The sequence below is a fragment of the Meles meles genome, chromosome 19, assembly GCF_922984935.1.
Source record: "Meles meles chromosome 19, mMelMel3.1 paternal haplotype, whole genome shotgun sequence".
In the NCBI taxonomy this organism is placed as follows: domain Eukaryota; kingdom Metazoa; phylum Chordata; class Mammalia; order Carnivora; family Mustelidae; genus Meles; species Meles meles.
Window position 1 is genome coordinate 45,589,467 of NC_060084.1, and position 18,909 is coordinate 45,608,375.

Sequence of the window (18,909 nt, forward strand, 5' to 3'; positions counted from 1 at the left end):
TTGCTGTAAAAGGGAAAAGTCTCAGAGACGTTTGGAATGTGGAGGCGTAGCCAACCCGGGACTCGCCTTCTCATGAATATTCAGATATGAGGGAAGGGGGGGGGGCTTAACCCTTTAACGGCTGCCTGGCCGGAAGGCAGCCCCTCCCCCCCGCGGGCGGGAACAGGATATGAGCCCGGGCGGCTGGGAGGGGGAGGGGGAGGGGGAGGGGAAGGCCCAGGCGACCGCCCCCCGCCTCACAGCTGGTACCGGACTCTCCCGCCACAGATGTGGCACCACCGTCGCCAGAGCCCAGCGGTACTCATCCCAGAGCCTTGAGGGGTCCAAAGTCGTGGACTCCGGAGTCGCGAGTCTGCACCGCGCCCTGAGAGACCCCAAAGCGCAGGCTAAAGGAACCCAAATATCCAGGTGCCCAGCGCCCCCTCCTGGAGGAGCCGGGAGTCCGGGACATCACTCCGCGCGATCCTTGAGGCCGAGCTTCCTGCACCCCGGTTTAAAGAACTTAGGATCCCAGACTGGTGATTACCTCCAAGCGTTCCCAGATATTCGAGCCCAGATATCCGAACTTGGCATACGGACTCCTAGCGCCCCAGCCAGTTTGTTTGGGGCTGAAACGCCACCACTTCAAGGGGACCCAGGAATTTGGGACTCCCCTGCGCTCCCGCCTGGAGATGGTTTAATATCTGCTCCAAGAGTTAGGGGAACTCAGGAATCCGGTCGCCCCACGGCCCTATCTAGAAGACTCAGGAGTTTGGGTCTCCAGCGCCCCATCTGAGATCCAAGTGTCGGGACTCCCAGCATCCCTCATTTAGAGGACCAAGAAATTTGGACTGCTACATCCCTTTCTCCGAGAGACCCCGGATTGTGGTTCCCGGAGCCTGAGAACCCGAAGTTCACGCCCCTGACTTGCAGAGACCCAGGAGTCCGGCCTTGCGCCTCCCCGAGGACCGTACTAGGGTCGAATAAGAATCGAGCAACCTCGGTTCTGGGCTGGAGACTCCCTGGGAGGTGAGGGAGGGAGGCGAGGGGCCCCGACGGGCTGGGGGAGGGGGCGGCGCCGCAGCCGCTGAACAATGAGGGGGCGTGCCCGCGGGGGGCGAGCGGAGGCGCCGGCGGGAGTTTGGGTCTGGAGGGGTGTGGGAAGGCGCTGGGGACCCGGCGCGGCGGTGGGGACAGTAAGCGGATCGCGGAGGGAACTGGCTGGGGGGTTGAGGGGAGGTGTGTTGAAGGCTCAGGGCCAGCGCCCCAACTCGCAGCCCTGGGCGGGGGAGGGAGCCGTCTGCAGGACCCTGGCATCCGGTCCCCCAGCCTCCTCCGCCCTCCCCTGGGACCCCGCGGCCTCCCGCCCACGGCTTTTCCCAGCCCTGCCCCTCGCCCTCGGCTCCAGACAAACGTTCCCAGGATCCCTGAGCCTCCAACCCCAGACAGACCAGACTCCCAGCTTCAGTCTTCTTTGTCTCAACCTTTCCATCTTTTTCTCTGTGTTATCACCCCTTGTGCCCCTGTTTCTATCGCCGTGCTTCCGTCTGCCTCCGTAGTTACTCTTAGGGGGTCCCTCCTGGGTTTAGACCGGGTTCCCAATTCTCTGGCCTAATCTGTGAGTGTGGCCAGTGGGGGGAGGCTGATGGGGTCCTGATAGCCAAGAAGGGGATCTCTCTGCAGCAGCCGCTGAGCCACTCAGCCATGCCGGAGGGAGCCCGTGGACCGAGCCTGTCCAAACCCAGCCCTAGCCTTGGCCGTGTCCCCACAGGTGAAGTGTGTGACTGCGCAGCTGTGTGTGAGAGCCAGACAGGTGAGCGTGCAAGGGAGGGTGGGGTCTGCTGGGCATTGGGTCCTTTAGTCCAGGCACTGTGAGGGCCTCTATGGCTGGCCTCGGTGCTGGGCAGTGCTGGCAACACAAGTGATCAAGACAGTCCCAGCCCTGCCTACACAGAGCTCCAGGTCGCCTAGGGCAGATGGAACCATCCCCAGATGCTGATAGTCCAGAGGGGGAAACCTGCGGTAGAATGGTCAGGGCTGGGATAGGGTTGTGGGGAGCAGTGGAAAAGCCCCATCCCCTCAATGTGGAAGCCCAGTCTGGTTCAGCTTCATGGAGGAGGGGACAGGCTTCATGGAGGAGGGGACATCTAAACAGAACTGAAAGATGAGGAGAAATGAGTTGGAAAAAGCAAGGAAGAGTATTCCATGCTGAGGGGACAGTGTGTGCAGAGGCAAGAGGGGCTGGTTTTTCTTAAGAAACTGAAAGTAGGCAAATAGGACTGGAGTCCGGAGTGTGAGAAGTGTATGGCTATGGGAAGAAAGCAGAATGGAAAGGTCTCAAATGGCCACGTTGCATAGGGCCCTGTGGATCCGAGGAGTTTGGACTTTTATCCCGAGGACGTGAAGGACGAGCACTTGGAGTGACAGGGTCAAATGGGCAGATTAATAAAGATCTCCCAGGCTGATACATGGAGGTGGATTAGAAGAGTGAAAGCCGAAGCCCTGAGGAGACCCTCATGGGAGAGGACTGGCCAGGACTAGGGCAGCGCAATGGGGAGAGGAGACCGGAGCCCCGGGGAAAGATTGTGATGTGGTGTGGATGAGTGTAGGGCTGAGAGTACTCACTCAGGTGGGGACACCCCCTGATCTCCTGCTCCACACCCCCAGCAGGCCCTGCAACTCCTGCCATGGCCTCCCCCCGAGGTTCTGGGAGCTCCACATCCCTGAGCACGGTGGGCTCTGAGGGAGACCCGGCTCCAGGGCCCACCCCAGTCTGCTCAGCATCCAGGCCAGAGCCCCTTCCAGGGCCCCCCATCCGCCTGCATCTGTCACCCATGGGAACCCCGGGTTCGGCCAAACCCTCAAGGCTGGAGCGAGTGGTGCGAGAGATCGTGGAGACAGAACGGGCCTATGTCCGGGACCTTCGTAGCATTGTGGAGGTGAGGCCAGCTGGCACCTGAGCACAGTGGGAACCCAGGCCAGCCCTCCGCACCCATAACCCCAGTCATCCCCGCAGGACTACCTGGCCCCTCTGCTGGATGGTGGGGTCCTAGGGCTGAGTACGGAGCAGGTGGGCATGCTATTTGCCAACATCGAGGACATCTACGAGTTCAGCAGGTCAGAGGCGGGAGGGATGGGCCGGGGTACCAGCGGGTAGGGTCAGGGATGGTGGGCTGTATCCTAACCCAGACCTTGGAGCCCCATAATGCCTTGTCCAGGCTGGTACCTGGGGTGTGGTGACTTGGGGCAGGAATCATGATGGGGAGCAAGGAACCAGAGTGATGGCGGGTGAGGTAGATGCTCAGTCCTGGGATGTGTCTCAGTGCTGTGTCAGATGTGGGATCGCGATGAATCCAGGGTTCACGTGGAGCCCGAAGATCATGCCAGTGTGAGCATTCGTGCGACCGTCTCAGCCTGGGAACCCCCTCGGCCCCAGATAAACCAGATGGTTGGCCGGGACCCAGGAAGGAGGATGCTGGGGTCCAAGGATCCTGACCCCTCTGAGTGTCTTCGTGAGATCTGCGGATGATTGCAGGAGATCTGAGAAGGCATGCCAAGATCTCAGGATCGCAACAGGATCTTAAGCTCATCACAGCCCTGAGGGTCATGACACCCCTCTCCCTGGGTCATATCACAAGATCCCCACCCTCACCCCAGGCTCATGCCAGCTGTGACAACGTTTCGAGCAGAGGAATAGGATGCTGTCCGTGGACAAAGTCTGAGCAGCTTGGAATCTCCCAGGTCACAGCAAGAAGACTTCCTTTGGGCGTGGTGGCCCCTTGAGAGACCCTGGCCACCGCCACGGCCCCAGCCTCTTGGAGTCCTCCCACAGAGGGGGTCGGGGATGGGGCAGCTCCTCACCGCCCTCTCTCCCTCACAGTGAGCTCCTGGAGGACCTGGAGGGCAGCAGCAGCGCCGGGGGCATTGCTGAGTGCTTTGTGCAGAGGGTGAGTCGGGGTCAGGACGCTCAGTCTGGGATGGGGCCTGGGATGGGGCGGGGCGGGAGGCGGGGGACGGAGGGAGCAGGCCTGGGCTAGGCAGGAGGGAGGCCCTCAGGATTTGGGACCTTGGGTCTCCCTGATTCTTGTGTCACCTGCAGAGTGAGGATTTTGACATCTACACATTGTACTGCATGAACTATCCAAGGTGAGGGGTGAGGAGCTCCTGCCAGGCCCCAGGCCTTGCCCCCTGAGTTGCTGTGTCAGCCGGCCTCCCTCCACCTCGACCCATCCAGCTCCAACCCCTACCAGACCAGGACAGTAACTGACCTCTCCCTAAGCTGCCCTTGACCGCCCCCAGCCCCACCTGCCAGCCCCTGAAACCCTGGCCACTCCCCACCCCCTCCCAGCACCCCCCACCCGGGGCTGCAAGCCCCCCCACCACCATGACCTGTGCTGTGCCCCCAGCTCCCTAGCCCTGCTCCGGGAGCTGTCGCTGTCCCCGCCCGCAGCCCTGTGGCTGCAGGAGCGCCAGGCCCAGCTCCGCCACTCACTGCCCCTGCAGAGCTTCCTGCTAAAGCCTGTTCAGCGGATCCTCAAGTACCATCTGTTGCTGCAGGTGGGCTGTGGCCCCGGGGGGCTGCCCGGGGAGGGCAAGGGCAAGGTCCTGTCCGGCGACCCCCTGGTGGGACATCTGGAGGGTGGACCCAGGACAAGTCCCTAGAAGCTGGGACAGCAGTTGGGGCAGGGCCTCATGGCTGGTGGGGACTGGTGCCAGCTGATCCCACTTTCTGTCTCTGCCTGTGTCTCTCTGTCCTTCACTGGGTCACCGTCTCTGCCCCTATCTTTCTGTTTCTGTCCCTCTTTGTCGTTACCGTTCTCTCTCATCTCTGTCCCCTCCCTGGGTGCCTGGGGACTGCCTGGCAGGAGCTAGGCAAGCACTGGGCGGAGGGCCCAGGCGCCGGGGGCCGCGAGATGGTGGAAGAGGCCATTGTGTCCATGACCGCGGTTGCCTGGTACATCAATGACATGAAACGGAAGCAGGAGCATGCGGCGCGCCTCCAGGTGAGCCCCGGAGGACGGGGGTGGGGGGGTGCCGGGGCTGCTGGATGGGGGCAGCGGGTAGGAGGGCCTCTGGTGGGGGTGAGCGGCCTCCGAGCGCCGGCTGGGACAGCACAGCCCTGTGGCTGACGCCCCCGTCTTGTTGTGTGTACACTTCCTGTCTCGGTGCATGTGCACTTCTGTGCCTTTTGCACCTGACGGGGTCCCAGCAGGAAGTGCAACGGCGGCTGGGCGGCTGGACTGGCCCGGAGCTCAGCGCTTTCGGGGAGCTGGTGCTGGAGGGCGCATTCCGAGGTGGCGGAGGGGGTGGCCCCCGACTTCGAGGGGGCGAGAGGCTGCTTTTTCTATTCTCACGGATGCTGCTCGTGGCCAAGCGCCGGGGCCCGGAGTACACCTACAAGGGCCATATCTTCGTGAGTTCAGGGTTGGGGGCAAGGCCAGAATGTCCCCGGCAAGGTTTATCACCTATACCTGTAGCTGCGTACCTACAGGGAGGGCCGGTGGCAGGGTCTGCAAAGGAGGGACCACCCAGCTTAAAATGACCACGTTTTCTTGAGTCTGAGGATAGGGGTGAGGTTTAATGAGGGGCGAGGCCAGCAGGATGCCGGTGAGGGCCTGGGGAGCAGGGAGGCCTGGATTTGAGCTTACTGCCCCTTTCTGTCCCACCACATCTAGTGCTGCAACTTGAGTGTGAGCGAGAGTCCTCGAGACCCTCTAGGGTTCAAGGTGTCCGATCTGACCATTCCCAAACACAGGCACCTTCTCCAGGTGGGTTCAAGGTGAGGCTGGGCGGTCAGGGCTCCCCTCTGCCTCTAGACCTTACACCCGGCTCCTGACTCCGCCCGTCCCACCCCCAGGCCAAGAACCAAGAAGAGAAGAGGCTGTGGATTCACTGTCTCCAGCGTCTCTTCTTTGAAAACCACCCTGCCTCCATCCCTGCCAAGGTACAGCTCCTGCTATGTCCGTGGGCCTTGAGCGCGCTGGAGGACCTCCCCCGACCATAGCTCCACAAAACCCTGAGGGCAGGGGGACTCTCTTAGACCATGACCCATAAATTGCAGAGTTAGGTTGCCTGGGTTTAAAGCCCAGCTCCACCATGTCTCTGCTGTGTGACTTTGGGCAAGTAGGGCAACCTCTCTGATCCCTGTTTCCTCACCTGGAGGAATCAGCACCAACCCCACAGAGTTGGGGGGATTACTGACAGTCATAAGTCATGTGAGGTGGCTCATGCGTACAGCACCCATGAAAGAGACTGTGACCGGGGCGCTCAGAGACAGGTGCTCTGCCATGCAACTCCCACCCTTGTCTCTTTCAGGCCAAACAGGTTCTCCTTGAAAACAGCCTGCACTGTGAGTTGGGGTCTTGGGATTATGTGGGAGTAGAGGCATGACTCCCGACGAAAAGGCAATTATCAGGTTCCAAATTTCTCCCCATAGGTGCTCCTAAAAGTAAGCCTATCCCAGAGCCCCTGACACCCCCACTTGGGTCTCCCCGACCTCGAGATGCTAGAAGTTTCACCCCTGGACGAAGGAACACAGGTAAAGATGGAACCCTGAGCTCCCCCCCCCACTTCTCCCCCAGGAACTGTACCCCCAGCCTTCTTCTCCTTCGGGAGCCTGGAGCTGGGCCCCTCATGGGCTTCTAATCTCCCTGTCCCCCAGCTCCATCTCCAGGACCCTCTGCTACCCGCCGTGGCCGCAGACAGTCTGGTGAGTGTCCTCCACCTAAAAGTTGACTAGAGAATGCGGTGGGAGCTGAGCCCTTGACATCACTGTGTTCTCTCCCCAGAGCCAGTAAAGGACCCGTATGTTATGTTTCCACCAAACGGTAAGTGACCACCCCAGCCCAGCTGGGTCCAGCCCCATCTGTCTATCTATCTGTCTCTTTCCAGGGGATGTCCCCTGGGCATGGGTGCGGGGTGATGGGCAGCTCATCAGCTATAAGGAATGACCTTGTTCCTGCATCTCATTCTTTTCTCTTTATCATCTCTCCATCCCCAGCTAAGCCTAGACTCAAGGTAAGAAACACCCTAGGACAGGGTCTGAGGACCTGTACTCCTGGGCCTGGGAGAAAGGGATGGGGCCCTCCACTCCAGCCCTCCATCCTCTCTCCTTGCTCGCAGCATGCTGGCAGTGAGGGGGAGCTCTACCCCCCCTTAGAGCCTCAGCCACCAGTTCCAACTTCCGGACCCCCTGAGGACCTGGAGGACACTGGACCCCCCACGCTGGAGCCCTCTGGGACCTCCATCACTGAAGAGATTCTGGAACTGTTGAACCAAAGAGGCCTCCGGGATCCAGGGGTGAGCTGGGCATCACATCCTGGTGTCCTTGGGGCTCTCAGCTGGGAGGGGAATAGCCCCATGGGGTCAGCGGGCCCAGCCTGCCCTGACATCTTTGGCCTCTTCCCCAGTGCCCACTGCCGCCATCCCCCCACGACATTCCCAAGTTCCCTGGAGACTCCCAGGTGCCAGGCGACAGTGAAACCCTGACATTCCAAGCCCTGCCGAGCCGGGACTCTTCAGAAGAGGAGGAGGAGGAGGAGCTAGAGATGGACGAACGGGGGCCTTCCCCACTCCACGTCCTGGAAGGGCTCGAAAGTTCCACTGCAGCTGAAACTCCCGACGTTTCCGGCCTTAGCAAAAGTCCAGACGCACCCGGCCTCCCTGAAATTCCCGGCCTGTCTGAAATTCCCAAGATTCCCCACCTTCCCAGCCTCTCTGACATTTCCAGTGTTTTTGAAATGCCCTGCCTTCCAGCCATACCTAATGTCCCGGACATTCCTAGTCTCGCCAGTGCTCCCGCCCTTCCCTGTGACTCATGGCTCCAGGGACCTCTGCAAGGGCCCGATGAGGCTGTAGCCATCAGGAGAGAACTGTTCCCCGGAGGCAGCTCGGCAAAACTGGGGGAACCCTCCTCAGATGGCAGGGCAGGGCAGGAGGAGGCTGAAGAAGGGGAATCGTTCCCAGACTTCCAGCCCCAGGATGTCCCCCAAGATCAGGGATTCCCAGATGAGCTGGAATTCCGTTCTTGTTCAGAAATCCGCAGCGCCTGGCGGGCCCTGGAGCAGGGGCAGCTGGCCCGGCCGGGTTTCCCGGAGCCACTGCTGATCCTGGAAGATTCGGATCTGGGCGGAGGCAGCGGGAGCGGGAAGGCAGGAGCCCCAAGTTCGGAGAGGGCAGCTTCCCGGGTGCGAGAGTTAGCCCGGCTCTACAGCGAGCGGATCCAGCAGATGCAGCGGGCCGAGACACGGGCGTCGGCCAACGCCCCCCGCCGCCGGCCTCGCGCTCTGGCCCAGCCCCAGTTGTCCCCCTGCCTGCCCCAAGAGCATGCTGAGCCAGGTGAGGTCCAGGTGTGTGGTTGGCAGAGATGGTCCCCATGGAGACCTCAGTCCTGACTCCATTCTTTCTGTGCACACAGGGTCTCTGCCTGCCTTTGGACACGTGCTGGTGTGTGAACTGGCCTTCCCGCTGACCTGTGCCCAGGAGTCTGTCCCTCTGGGTCCTGCCACCCGGGTTCAAGCTGCCACACCTTTGTCTAAGCAGGGAGGCTGCCTGGGTGGCCGGGGTCTCTGTGTTTCCAGTTTGCCTGAGCAAGACCATCTGGGCATCCGGGTACCAGCTGCTAGCCATCTGCCTGAGCAAGGAGGCCCCCAGAACACACAGAGCATGGCTGCAGCCACAACAGCCTTGCCCCCGCAGGAAGACCCCCCAGATGCGCAGGTGCCGGCTACAGCTCTGCCTGACCCAGGAGGCCACCTGGAAGTCCAGTGTCCAACTACCACCCCTCTGCCTCAGCATAGAGGCCATATGGACACCCAAGTTCCAACCAGCCCGGCCCTGCCTGGGCAGAGATGCCGTTCTGACGTCACGGTTTTAGCCACTGCCACTGTGCCCAAGCAAGAAGGCCCTCTTCATAGCCAGAGCCCGAGCAATACCCCGTTAACCAGACAAGGAGGTCCCAGGGATGTTCCATTTCCGGCCGGTGTTGGCGACCAAGCTGTCAACGCCTCGCTTACACTTGGAAGCAGCCTGGACCGTCCGATCGCAGGCAACGCTGCACTGCCCTTGCAACACGACCTCCCAGACATTCCGGTTCTGGGTGCTTCACCTCTAGCTGCCTGGGAAGGCTCCCCAAGCCATGAGATCCCAGCCAGCGCTGCGCTGTCTTTGCCCCAAGACCCCTCAGACATTCAGCTTCTGGGCACCTCATCCTTGCCTGCACACGAAAGCTGCCTAGACCATCAGTTCCCAGCCAGCACCCCACTGTCTTTGCCCCAGAACTCGAATGTTCCCGCTGCTGCACCTCTGCCCCAGCGACCAGGTCTCCCGGACACCCAAGTCCAGGTCCTCCCACCTCTGCCCAAGCAGGGAGGCCTCCCTGACACCCAGGGTCCATCTGCTGCACCTTTGCTTCAGGAACAAAGCTTCACAGACCTTCAGGTCCAAAAACGTTCGCCGTTGTTGGAGCAGAGGAGCCTCCCCGACGTCCATGGCCCGGCCCTAACACTCTTGCCTGAGCAGAGAGGCTCTCGGGACTCTCAGGGCCTGTTTTCCACCCCGGCTCAGACCACCATGGTTCTGTCCAAACCAGGACACTACTTGGCCTCTCCTGTCACCAGGTCAGAGTCTTCAGAGTTGACCCCACCCCATAGCCCCCCTCCTCCAACCCGGCAGCTCCTGGGCCCCAACGCAGCTGCTCTCTCAAGGTACTTGGCAGCCTCATACATCAGCCAGAGCCTGGCTCGGCGGCAAGGGTCTGGAGGAGAAGCCCCCTCGGCCTCCCGGGGTCCCTGGTCCTCCTCTGCCCCCGCATCGCGGGCCCCTTCACCCCCACCCCAGCCCCAGCCCGCGCCGCCCCCAGCCCGGAGGCTCAGCTATGCCACCACGGTCAACATCCAGGTTGGGGGTGGCGGGCGGCTCCGGCCAGCCAAGGCCCAGGTCAGGTTGAACCACCCTGCTCTCTTGGCCCCCACCCAGGAATCTGTGGGCCTTCGCAGGGCCCAGGGAGCTCCTGATGCCCCTTACCACATGTGAGCCCAGATATCGGGCTTTTTGAAAAGCAAGGACTTCAGCTGGATGCCACAGACCCTCAGAACTTCACCCAGAAGTCCAGACACTGAGCACAGGTCTAGAAATTGCTGCAGCTTTCCAACTCCTGGGAGCTGCTCTGGCGAATGGTCCTTTTTACTTACCTTGACTAACTCAGCAGGGATGGGGAAGGGGGGATGTCATTAATATTTTGTTAATATTATGAAGTTATGTATATTTTCCCATTATGGAGGCAGTGGGTGGATAACAAGACAATGAATGTGAAGGTCTGACACAGCATGAATCAGTGGTTCTGAAAACAGGAGGCATCTCAAACTTGTTGGAGAATTACTGACGACCGCCCATTAGTTTGGTGCTTGCGTTTAGATAGTTTATGGACTGCTTGATGCCATCCAGGAAAACTCAGTTAAGCAGCTTGGGTCCAGGTTGACTTAGAAGTTTACCCAGTTCACGTCTGCTAGCATCTTATCTGTTCAGCCATCTCTGTGTATATCCATCCGCTGGCTGTCCCATCTCCTCCCCACCTCCCTGTCCCACCTTCCAGTCCCGATGCCATGATTTAGTCAACTCTGCCCTATTCATCCATCATCCTACCCCCTTTCTCGTACCCATTCCTCCATTATCTCACCTGCCCATTTTGTCCAGCCGGCCCTCTCCATTCATCCCTCTGTTCCTCCATACTCCCCCTTTACCCATCCCTACCTCTCGTGCGACCATCTAATCCATCAGTGCCGTCCTTACGTTCCCTACCACGCATCCAACCCTTCTGATCTCTCCTCATCCATCCCTCTTTAATCAGATTCTTCTGAGTCTTGGTACTACAAAATTTCAGAGATTCTATTATACTGACACCAGAGTGAACTGGGTTTGGGATTCTGCAAAGTCCGTTCCACATCTGATTTCTCACTCCCCAACACATGAATGTTCTAATTCTTGTGCCCACCTACACACACTGGATCTTTTTACCCCCTCACTTGAGTTTGGGACCTCTCAAGTGCCCCCACCCCTAAGAGAAATTCAGGTCGGAGACAAAGGCTTTTATGTTAGAATCATTCTGCCCCCTCCCAGCAGTGTTATGCGGGGCAAGCAGCGTAACTTAAGCAGTTTCTTTGGTAATACTAGCTTCATTCATTGAATGCTAAACCTCTTGTACTTAGCACCTTGTTTTATTTCATTTTCCCTGGAATTCCCTGAGGTACCAGTGTCAAAGCTGAGTTCAAATCCTGACTTTTTTAGTTGGTGTACAACCTCCGAGTCTGGTTTTCTCAACTGGGCCAGCCGAGAAACTAGAGCAGTACCTGCCTTGTAAGATCATGGTAAATTCAGTGAGCATGGCCTCACTTCCCGGGGCACTGTTTGACTACCAGAGATCCCCCAGGGTCCAGGATCCGGTTCCATCTTATGGAGTCAGAACCTCCAGGGTGGGAGCCTAGGAATCTGAAGTTTGAACAGTGAACGGAAAGAAAAAAAAGTGGCGATTTATTGAGTACTAACTGCATAGCAACAGCATTAGTCACTTTATGTGAACTCACTCACTTTGAATCCTCTCAGTGTCCCTAAAAGACACGAGGATGGTTTCTGATCCTCAAGAGATGAGCAAACAGAATAGAGTAAGGGGGTCTGCCCTGTCACATAGCTAGGCAGAGGCAGAGCTGGAACTCAGATCCACACAGCCTAGCTTGAGTCCCTACTGTTAACTGTCTATCTTATGCCCTACAGGATTCAAGGAACCACTTCCCTCTGGGATAAGGCTTACAGCCTAGTGCCTGAAGGGCCCTAAGTGATCCTTAGCTGAGTAAGGCAGCAGAAACAAGGCCTGGTTCAGTAAATGTCAGCTGCTGGCTTCTAGTCACTTATTGGATGGTTACTGGTCTATACGGCAGGGCTAGGGCTGAGCTGGCCTCCTCAGCCTGGGCCCAGCAGCCGCCCTCCCCTCCTCCGCCCCCAGCTGCACATTCCCAGCTGAAGGAAAGTTCTCAGCCTGGCCTCGGCTCCCAGTGGCGCCGGAATTCCCGGTATTTGAGGAGGCGGCTGGGAGAGAAAGGGGCAGTCTACTCCAAAGCCTCAAGTGGGGAAGGAGAGGTGAGCCCCCTCCGCCTTTCCAGATACAAGATGCATCCCAGCTGTGCCTCTGGCAGGGAGCCAGGAGCCTCGGAAGGGGGTCTCCAAACCCTGGAGGAAAACCAGGGACACCAGGCTTGCTTTGGCCCCTCCAGTTCCCTACCCCTGGACTCCTGACACCTGCCAGGCTCCTAGCTTTCCCCTTCACAGTCCTAGCTGACAGCACCTTGGGGTGCACTCCTTGCTGGTCCACTAGTCTGCCCACTGTTACGTCAGCCTAGCTGTCCTTAGAGCCACAGTTCAATCAGCTCAAAAGTGGGGGGGGGGGGTAGTGCCCTGCTGCCCTCTTTGGGACATTTAAGTTAATGCCAGCCAAACCATTAACCCATTAACCAACATCGCCCATGAAAAGCCTGGTGAGCTGTAGTTACGTGGCCACTAGGCTAACTTTCTTAGCTAACATCTGCCTGCCACCAACTTCACAAGTACAATGCTTACTGGGCACCTAGTTGGTGCCAGCCCAGCTAATCAAGCCCACTGTCCATCTGTAAGCAGCACTATCCCTGTACGCTCCCCGTAGATCCGTGCCGTCCTACAGAACTGGCCTCACGATGGACACGTTCTTTTGTCTGCAGCCCAGCCATGGCAGCCACACAGGCCTACTATACTGACTGGGCAGAGACAAAAGGGGCAACTGGACAGTAAATTTCAAGTTCCATCTTTTACAAAAAAAAAATTTATAAGGTTTTCCTTCCTCCGTCCATATCCAGTATTCTTGCCAGGACCCCGGCAGCAGGGGGAGGAGAGGTGGGCCCTCGCCTGGGGACAGATGGCTGAGGTAGCTAGGTTGGCTCAAGGCTAATGTGGGTGGAGATGCACGTTCCACTCCCCTCAATGACAGTCACTGGCTTCCTGCAAAGATGGGGGGGGGGGGCGCACAAAGTAACTGAATCCACAAGCAACATTTCACTTCCCTATACATACACCAGTACTGTCCCACAGAACTTTGACAATGGAAATGTCCTGTGTAGCCCAGGAGTGGCAACCGAGAGTCCATTGGGTGTTGACTCTTACTACCTGGCGAGTACTACAGCTAAGTTCTCAGACACGTTCTGAGCCCTGTAAAGACAATCACCACAATGAATTTAACTGGGAAGCTTTCCCCAGGAGTGAGTATTGCCATCCTGAAACATGAACCCAGTCAGGGGGAAATCCACCCCCCCATCCCAAGCCTGTCTCCCTACCAGGTTGGCGTGAGGGTAAATTGCTTTCTAATCCGGCTTGGCCCTTAGTGGTTGACTTCAGAATGCACCCAGGTTTCTCCTGTCTCCGTATTCTAGTTCACTGATCTTACACTTTCTACCACTCCTCCTTGACATGCCGTTTTGACAGTGGCAAATGGACTGAAAAAGGACAAACTCACAAGGACACCCCACACAACCAATAGCCTAGAACTCCCCACACTGGACTCTGCTGGAGGTACAGGGAGACTGGGCCCACCTGCCTCTCCCACCCATTCACACTGACCCTAGAGTGCTGTCTTCTAGAAAAGTTTACAATCCAGGCTGGGGAGTTTTTGCATTTCTTATAGTCCAAGACCCACCAAAAACAACCAAAGCAGTCTTTGAAACCTTAAGTCCCGTAACAATTGTTTATTATAAAGATGAACCATCATCCTCACGACAGGCTTATCGGTAGGATTTCTGGTAGCGAGCACGGGCACCAGGACCACCAAACTTTTTGGATTCGCAGCGCCGGGGATCAGCTACCAACAGGGTCCGGTCATACTGGATGAGGATGTCTTTGATCTCCTTCTTGGAAGCCTCATCCACGTCTGGAAAAGAGAGTGAGGACTGAGATAGCCATGGAAGTGCCCTCCAAGTCTCTGGGGCTAAAGATTGGGCAGGGGGGAGGGGGAGCTGGTCCCCTACTTGCCACCCACCCAACCGTTGGGAAGGAGCCATGCTCACTCACATTTCTGGTAATAGGCCACCAGGGCTTTGGAGATGGATTGGCGGATAGCTGTGAGGGAAATACATGCACGAGAGAGTGTTGTCAGCTTTGCAAAGGCCCAAGAATAGGGCCTTGCTCTCAGAGCCACCTCTCCACCACCGTGCCTGCAGTTCCTGGAACTCACCATAAATCTGGGCCACGTGACCACCACCCTTCACTCGGACTCGGATGTCCACCCCAGCAAATCGCTCCTTGCCCAGAAGCAGAACAGGTTCCAGCAGCTAGAGGGGCAAGGGACATGACAGGATTTTAGATGACAACTGGGACAGCTGAGTGCCACCTCACTGAGCACCCAACTCCTCTCTCTCCAAGTTAACTTCTACCACGGCTGATGTAAGAGCATTTGTGGACGAGGAGGAGGCTGTCACTGCAGACCCCTCTGCATAGGCAGGGGAGCAGGGAGGATTTGAAGCCTAAGGAGAGACTGCTGAAGGCAACCTGAGCTGGGCCCTCCCATCTGTGTCCCTCTGGGGCCTCAGAATCCCCATCTCTAGCACTGGTTCTTAAGAGTGCTGGTACTTTGGTTCAACAAGGCCAACCTCTCCAGCCACCAAGGCTGCCGGAAACCATGAAAAGCCCCCCCGTCCAGTGTTTTTTCTGATTTCCCCCCTTGAGCACTCCACCCAGCCCTCCGAGCATCCCATTCCCAAATTACTACAGTACTACAACAACCTGTGCCACGCTCTCCCCTTCCAGCTCTAGATTTTTGTAGGTGCCTGAATGCTTTTGTTTTACCTGCTTTAGGTCTCAGCTCACAGATCCCCACCTTCATCTTCCCCAAGCCTGTCCCAATCCTTCTACCCAGGCAGAACCCCTCTCTGGGCTCCCCCATCTCAACCAGACTATGTTGGAGCAGGGTCTAGTACAGAGTCCAGTCTTCCTCCTCCACTGGACTAGGAGCTCTGTGAGGGCAGTGCCTGGGGCTACCTGATCAAGGCTGTGTCCCCAGCACTCAACACAGGCCACACAAACAAAACCTTTGTATAACCAGCAATTGGTTAAGAGCAAACCACAATACAAAGGGATCTCAGCATATTAAATTCTAACTAAACCTGCAACACAAATGTTATTTTTCAGAATTAGAAATGACGGACTGGGGACGCCTGGGTGGCTCAGTTGGTTAGGCAGCTGCCTTCAGCTCAGGTCATGATCCCAGCGTCCTGGGATCGAGTTCCGCATTGGGCTCCTTGCTCGGCAGGGAGCCTGCTTCTCCCTCTGCCTCTGCCTGCCACTCTGTCTGCCTGTGCTTGCTCTCTCACTCTCTCTCTCTCTGACAAATAAATAAATAAAATCTTCAAAAAAAAAAAAAAAAAAAAAAAAAAGAAGAAATGACGGACTGGGGTGCCTGGGTGGCTCAGTGGGTTAAGCCTCTGCCTTCGGCTCAGGTCATGATCCCAAGGTCCTGGGATCGAGCCCCGCATCAGGCTTCCTGCTCAGTGGGGAGCCTGCTTCCTCCTCTCTCTCTGCCTGCCTCTGCCTACCTGTGATCTGTCTGTCAAATAAATAAATAAAATCTTTAAAAAAAAAAAAAGAAAGAAAGAAATGACGTGGACTTTTATTACTACCTTGCACACCAGAAACTAACGTTGCATTTCAACATCACTAAAATTAAAAAATAATCAGAACTAATAAAGTAAAAGCAACACACTCTGAAAAAACATATGAGTTCTCACACACACCAAGAAGCTTATACCGACAAACTACTCTATCTTCACAACAGTCCTTGGAGGTAGAAATTATCCCTTTTATAAATGAACCCGAGAGAGAAAGTTAATCGACTCAAATAACAACACAGGTTAAAAGACGCAAAAAAAAAAAAAACCAAAAAAAAAAAAAAAACCACAGATTCTGCTCTTTCCATTCTGAGCTCAAGAAACTAAAGCCAAAATAGGCAAGGGAGGAACCCTTTTCACAGCAAAGAACAACAAACCCAAATTCTCCTCCTGTTCTTCCAATACTTAACTACTACCAAACTCTACTTTTAAAAACAAAATGTCTTGGGTGCCTGGGTGGCTCAGTGGGTTAAGCCTCTGCCTTCAGCTCAGGTCAGGGTCCTGGGATCGAGCCCCACATCGGGCTCTCTGTTCAGTGGGGAGCCTGCTTCCCCCCTCTCTCTCTGCCTGCCTCTCTGCCTACTTGTGATCTGTGTCAAATAAATAAATAAAATCTTAAAAAAAAATAAATGAATAAAAACAAAATGTCTTAAGAAAGCAACCGATTTCCGTCCTGAGTATGTGCTCTAACAGGGAAAAGAGACGTTAGATTGTAAACACGACATACATCCGCCATTAATTTACTATATACTATACGAAACCAGACCGCACAAACCCCTTACCCTGCAGTCCTCAAATGAGTGGGATTCCAAATATCCCAGTTTTTTTTTTCTTCTAAAGACTGATTTATTTGACAGAGATCAAAAGTAGGCAGAAGCAGGCAGAAAGAGAGGGAAGCAGGCTCCCTGCTGAGCAGAGAGCGGGGGACGGGGGTCGGGGACGGGGGTCGACCCCAGGACCCTGAGATCAAGTCCTGAGCAGAGGCTTAACCCACTGAGCCACCCAGGCACCCCAAATGTCCCATTTTTGAAGTCACCCTTTTAATCTCCAAGTTTTCACTGTTCAGTTTAATCACAATATCTGAACCCCCCGAAAATCCAACTCCATCTCCAAATGCCCCCCTTTTTCTTTCTTTTAAAGATTTTATTTATTTATTTGGCAGACAGACAAAGAGATCACAAGTAGGCAGAGAGGCAGGCAGAGAGAGAGAAAGAAGCAGGCTCCCTGCGGAGCAGAGAGCCCGACGCGGGGCTCTATCCCAGGACGCTGAGATCATGACCTGAGCCGAAGGCAGCGGGTTAATCCACTGAGCCACCCAGGCGCCCCCCTTTTTCCTTTTTAAAGACTTTATTTGGGGGCACCTGGGTGGCTCAGTGGATTAAGCCGCTGCCTTCGGCTCAGGTCATGATCTCAGGGTCCTGGGATCGAGCCCCGCATGGGGCTCTCTGCTCCTCAGGGAGCCTGCTTCCTCCTCTCTCTCTGCCTGCCTCTCTGCCTACTTGTGATCTCTCTCTCTGCCAAATAAATAAATAAAAATATTTAAAAAAGACTTTATTTGACAGAGAGAGACACAGCGAGAGAGGGAACACAAGCAGGGGGAGTGGGAGAGGGAGAAGCAGGCTTCCCGCCGAGCAGACAGCCCCATGCGGGGCTTGATCCCAGGAGCCTGGGATCATGACCTGAGCTGAAGGCAGACACTTAATGACTGAGCCACCCAGGCACCCCCCCAAGTGACCATTTTTCTGTCCCCAGCTTCTAAACATCCCATTGTTGATACCAGATCCCTCAGCTTCCCAGACCAATGAATTCCAAGAACCCATTTATTTAAAGATCTCTCTCTAGAGCCCTCCACTCAACCCGAAAGCCCACCCTCGGTGCCAGCACCTTGTATTGTAGCGTGCGGGGTTCGATCATCTCCAGGGGCCGCCCATTCACCTTGATGAGGCCGTTGCCCCGTTTGCAGTGCGCCACGGCTGTGGCCGTCTTCTGCGGAAAGCGAGGGAGAAACAGCGGAGCCACGTGAGCTTCGGTCCCCAGCTCCTATGTGGACCCCAGAACCTGCCCGTAGGCCCCGGCCAACCCCGGCCTCCCTCCGCCCCTCTTATCAGGCACCCGGCCTACCTTGCGTCCGAAGACCTGCACGGACTGCAGAGGACCCTTGGACGGCATGGCTGGAACGTAGGCCACAGGTCCTCACCGCGAGGCGCCACAACCGGAAAAGGAAAATGTGGGGTCTCCCTGGCCGCTTTTCAGGGTCTGCGCAGGCGCTGTGGGCGGTGTCGCGACGGGAGAGCGCTTTACGGTTCATATTGCGGCCAGAGGGCGGGACTTCTGAATAGTGGCGACAAGGTGGGTCCCAGGACCGGAGGAGGCGGGACCTGACGTGTGCGAGGTGCAATCTCGGACGAAGGGTGAGGGCGGCCTGTTCTTCACATTCTCGGCCCTCGCTGGCCGTCGCCGGTTCTTTTGCATTCCGGCTCTTTGATAATCTCCTTCCGCCATAAAATCGATTCTCACCCTCGTCTAAAGAGGCTCCTTTTACCCCCTAGCACTGGTTATCATATTCTCCTGTGAACCCCATCCTGCCCTCTGGACACCCTTCTCCCCAAGTCCTTCTCTGTCAGAACCCACAGCAGGAAGTCAGGATTTACAAATTCGGGATTCAGAACCAACTCCACCCAGAATCCTCTCCCAGAATCTTTCCTTTTAGCGCCCCTCACAATCCACCTTTCACCAGAATTTCCTTCCTTTTAAGTCTTCTCCCAAAATCCCACTCTTCAGAACCCTCACCCAGACTTCCTCTTTCCCTGGATCTTTCTCCATTCAAGAGCCCCAGAATCTACTTCTGCCCGCAATCCACCTTTCCCAGAACAGCCCCGTTAGAATCCCCTTTTCACAAAATCTCTCTCGCTTTCAGAGCCCCCTCCTTCAAAATCTACATTTCCTAAGAATTCCTTTCCCTTCAGAGCCTCCTCTTGCCAGCAGCTGGATTTTCCACTCCTTAGAATCCCACCCTCCAGAATGCCCCCCTTGAGGGTCCCTACCCTAGAATCCCTCTTTCTCCAGGGTCTTTAAAAAATCATTTCTTCATTCCCTCTCCCTGCAAATCATCCTACTCTTGAGGCTTCTCCCCCACAGAGTTCTCCATCCCCAGCATCCCCCGATCCCATCTGTGGAACCTCAGGATTGAGTTGCCCCTTTGCTCCCCCACACTCAGGATACTCCTTAGGGTCCCAGCCAAAAGGTTTCTCTCTCA

The 18,909-nt window shown here is 56.5% G+C and overlaps 2 protein-coding genes across 6 annotated transcripts; one reads left to right on the top strand and one right to left on the bottom strand.

The window, feature by feature from the left end:
- The first annotated feature begins 107 nt into the window (after nucleotides 1-107).
- PLEKHG2 (pleckstrin homology and RhoGEF domain containing G2) lies at nucleotides 108-12,387 on the top strand. Of its 5 annotated transcripts, none has more exons than XM_045988114.1 (19): nucleotides 108-1,008; nucleotides 1,663-1,792; nucleotides 2,647-2,918; nucleotides 2,996-3,096; nucleotides 3,860-3,926; nucleotides 4,079-4,125; nucleotides 4,386-4,536; nucleotides 4,845-4,982; nucleotides 5,192-5,392; nucleotides 5,655-5,747; nucleotides 5,837-5,923; nucleotides 6,295-6,328; nucleotides 6,416-6,517; nucleotides 6,641-6,688; nucleotides 6,768-6,806; nucleotides 6,980-6,996; nucleotides 7,102-7,278; nucleotides 7,389-8,316; nucleotides 8,396-12,387. In XM_045988114.1, the coding sequence occupies exons 2-19, from the start codon at nucleotides 1,684-1,686 to the stop codon at nucleotides 10,009-10,011; spliced, it is 4,227 nt and encodes a 1,408-aa protein (XP_045844070.1). In that variant the 5' UTR covers nucleotides 108-1,008; nucleotides 1,663-1,683; the 3' UTR covers nucleotides 10,012-12,387. The 5 variants fall into 5 exon arrangements, with proteins under 5 accessions (XP_045844070.1, XP_045844071.1, XP_045844072.1 ...); XM_045988115.1 differs by having other exon boundaries at nucleotides 2,650-2,918; XM_045988116.1 differs by having other exon boundaries at nucleotides 1,663-1,750; nucleotides 2,650-2,918.
- A 1,337-nt stretch (nucleotides 12,388-13,724) lies between these two features.
- Nucleotides 13,725-17,935, bottom strand: RPS16 (ribosomal protein S16). The gene is made up of 5 exons (XM_045988117.1): nucleotides 17,775-17,935; nucleotides 17,538-17,639; nucleotides 14,225-14,321; nucleotides 14,062-14,109; nucleotides 13,725-13,921 (listed from the first exon to the last, which is right to left on the bottom strand). Exons 1-5 carry the CDS (start codon nucleotides 17,820-17,822, stop codon nucleotides 13,776-13,778), a joined length of 441 nt encoding a protein of 146 aa, XP_045844073.1. The 5' UTR covers nucleotides 17,823-17,935; the 3' UTR covers nucleotides 13,725-13,775.
- Between the last annotated feature and the right edge of the window lie 974 nt (nucleotides 17,936-18,909).